Source organism: Phytophthora parasitica (assembly GCF_000247585.1).
Source record: "Phytophthora parasitica INRA-310 unplaced genomic scaffold supercont2.33, whole genome shotgun sequence".
In the NCBI taxonomy this organism is placed as follows: Eukaryota; Oomycota; class Peronosporomycetes; order Peronosporales; family Peronosporaceae; genus Phytophthora; species Phytophthora nicotianae.
In genome coordinates this window covers 340860-342634 of record NW_008649019.1, presented here as the reverse complement: position 1 = coordinate 342634, position 1775 = coordinate 340860, and the positions used below count along the sequence as shown (strand labels likewise).

The following is a 1775-nucleotide window of genomic DNA, read 5'->3' as shown; positions in this document are numbered from 1 at the left end:
CCGTCAGATAACGGCGAGGAAGCAACTCTTCGCGAGGAAGACCGCGAGGTAGAGGTAGAAGCCACAGCCATAGAACAAGGCAAGTCTCAGGAAAGTACAACTTCTCGGAGACCCGTACAACAGACGATCAACTCTCAAGCATAAACACACAGAAATCCTCTCGAGTTTCACTTCAGTCTACCTCCTACGCGAGCGACGAACGTTTTGTCCCCACCATGGCGACGCCTGAAGGCCCCAGGCTTACCAGAAACCCAGACAACAGTGGTTTTGATGAGAGAGAAAAGTCCAGAAACAAAAGGCTGCAAACCTCGAGCAACCGACTGGGGGCAAGAGATCTCCGGGTGTTGCGCGACAACTTTACGGAATGGGAGGCACGAGCACGACGTTCTCGCAGAAAAGACCAGTTCAAGAGACTCCAGGAACTACAGCCTACGTGACGGCGAAACGATTCAATGCCAGACAACGGATGCAAGAAATGGAGAAACGTGTGACGATGAACGAAGACACCCAAAATGCAGCGGGGTTAGAAGTGGCCAACCTGACGGCCTATTTCAGGGAGGACGCAAATAGACGTGCCGACGCCGAAGAAAAACGTCGTCGAGAAGATCTCAACGAGCGAAGAGAAACTGAACGAAAGGAGAGAGAAGAGAGAGAGCAAACTCGACGAGAAGAAGAGAACAGACGTGTCCAAGAGCTGGCTGAAAGGCGCAGGCAATTCGACGAACGAATGAAGCTTGACAGGCAGGAAGCTGGGGAAAGACACCAGCAAATGATGATCTTACTCTCAGCATTCATGCCAAAAAAGCAAGGGTCTCAGAAGGAGGACGAAAACTCAACGCATTTGTAGTAATTGTCTTCGTAAATACACATTAGTGAGCTACTTCGTACTGCATATCATCTTGACTGTGAAAAAAGGTTGTTCGTATCTCGCTGATACCCACAGTGCGTACCCGATAATTGCTCAAACGAAACAGGACGTTCAGTCTAACTCGCCGCTTCTCTTTATCGTAGGGCAGTGGCAGTAAATAAGCAGTGGTAAACCTTCTCGATCGACCCCATAACCCACTGGGCAGACTGCCCTATTGACGTAATTGCCGACGACAAAGCTCCAGCGACTCTTCTCACAGAGGACACCAAACGACCTAGATCTCCATCCTTTAACGGGGTTAGAATTCTTCCTCTCATGTCGCCTCCACACGGGAAGGCGCTATCCGTCACAATACCAAAACGCTGATCGGGGTTCAGCTGTCTGTCCGATAGTTTCTTCCTGAATGCTAGGCAAGTGTCCTCGTCGTTCCAGGTTCCGGGGCAGTTGTGTTTGGCCCATATTATTAGACCGTCTGCAGAAGAGCATAGAGTCCCGGTAACGTACACACAATGCAGCCACCAGTTTTAATGAGCGTTTTGAAGCTCTCGTTCTGAAGGCGACTGCACCTAGACCGAAAAAAGAAAATCTTTGTCAGTTTACATGAAACCAAGTGAGCTCAAGTAGTTTTGGGAAAAGTGCGTACTCTGTAGTTTTTTCCATCCAAAAAGCCCCAAGTGAACGAAAGGAGAGGCTGTTTCAAAGAGACCAGGTTCGCCAGCGCTCTCTGACGCGTGAGCGATGGCCATACTATCCTTGCCGGGCCGTACCCTTTCAAGGCTTCTGAAAGCGCAGCTTCGGCCAAATTAATAGCCCGCGAAACGGTAGCAGGAGGAGCTCCAAATTGGAGACAATTGTTTGTTCTGCTGGCTACCCACGTAGAAGGAAAGCAACAACCAAGTATCTGGTA

General features: G+C 49.7%; 1 protein-coding gene across 1 annotated transcript; it reads left to right on the top strand.

Moving 5' to 3' along the window:
- Positions 1-364: 364 nt before the first annotated feature.
- On the top strand, positions 365-847 carry PPTG_13541 (hypothetical protein; the record flags this gene model as incomplete). Its single annotated transcript, XM_008909280.1, has 1 exon — positions 365-847. One exon carries the CDS (start codon positions 365-367, stop codon positions 845-847), a length of 483 nt encoding a protein of 160 aa, XP_008907528.1.
- Between the last annotated feature and the right edge of the window lie 928 nt (positions 848-1775).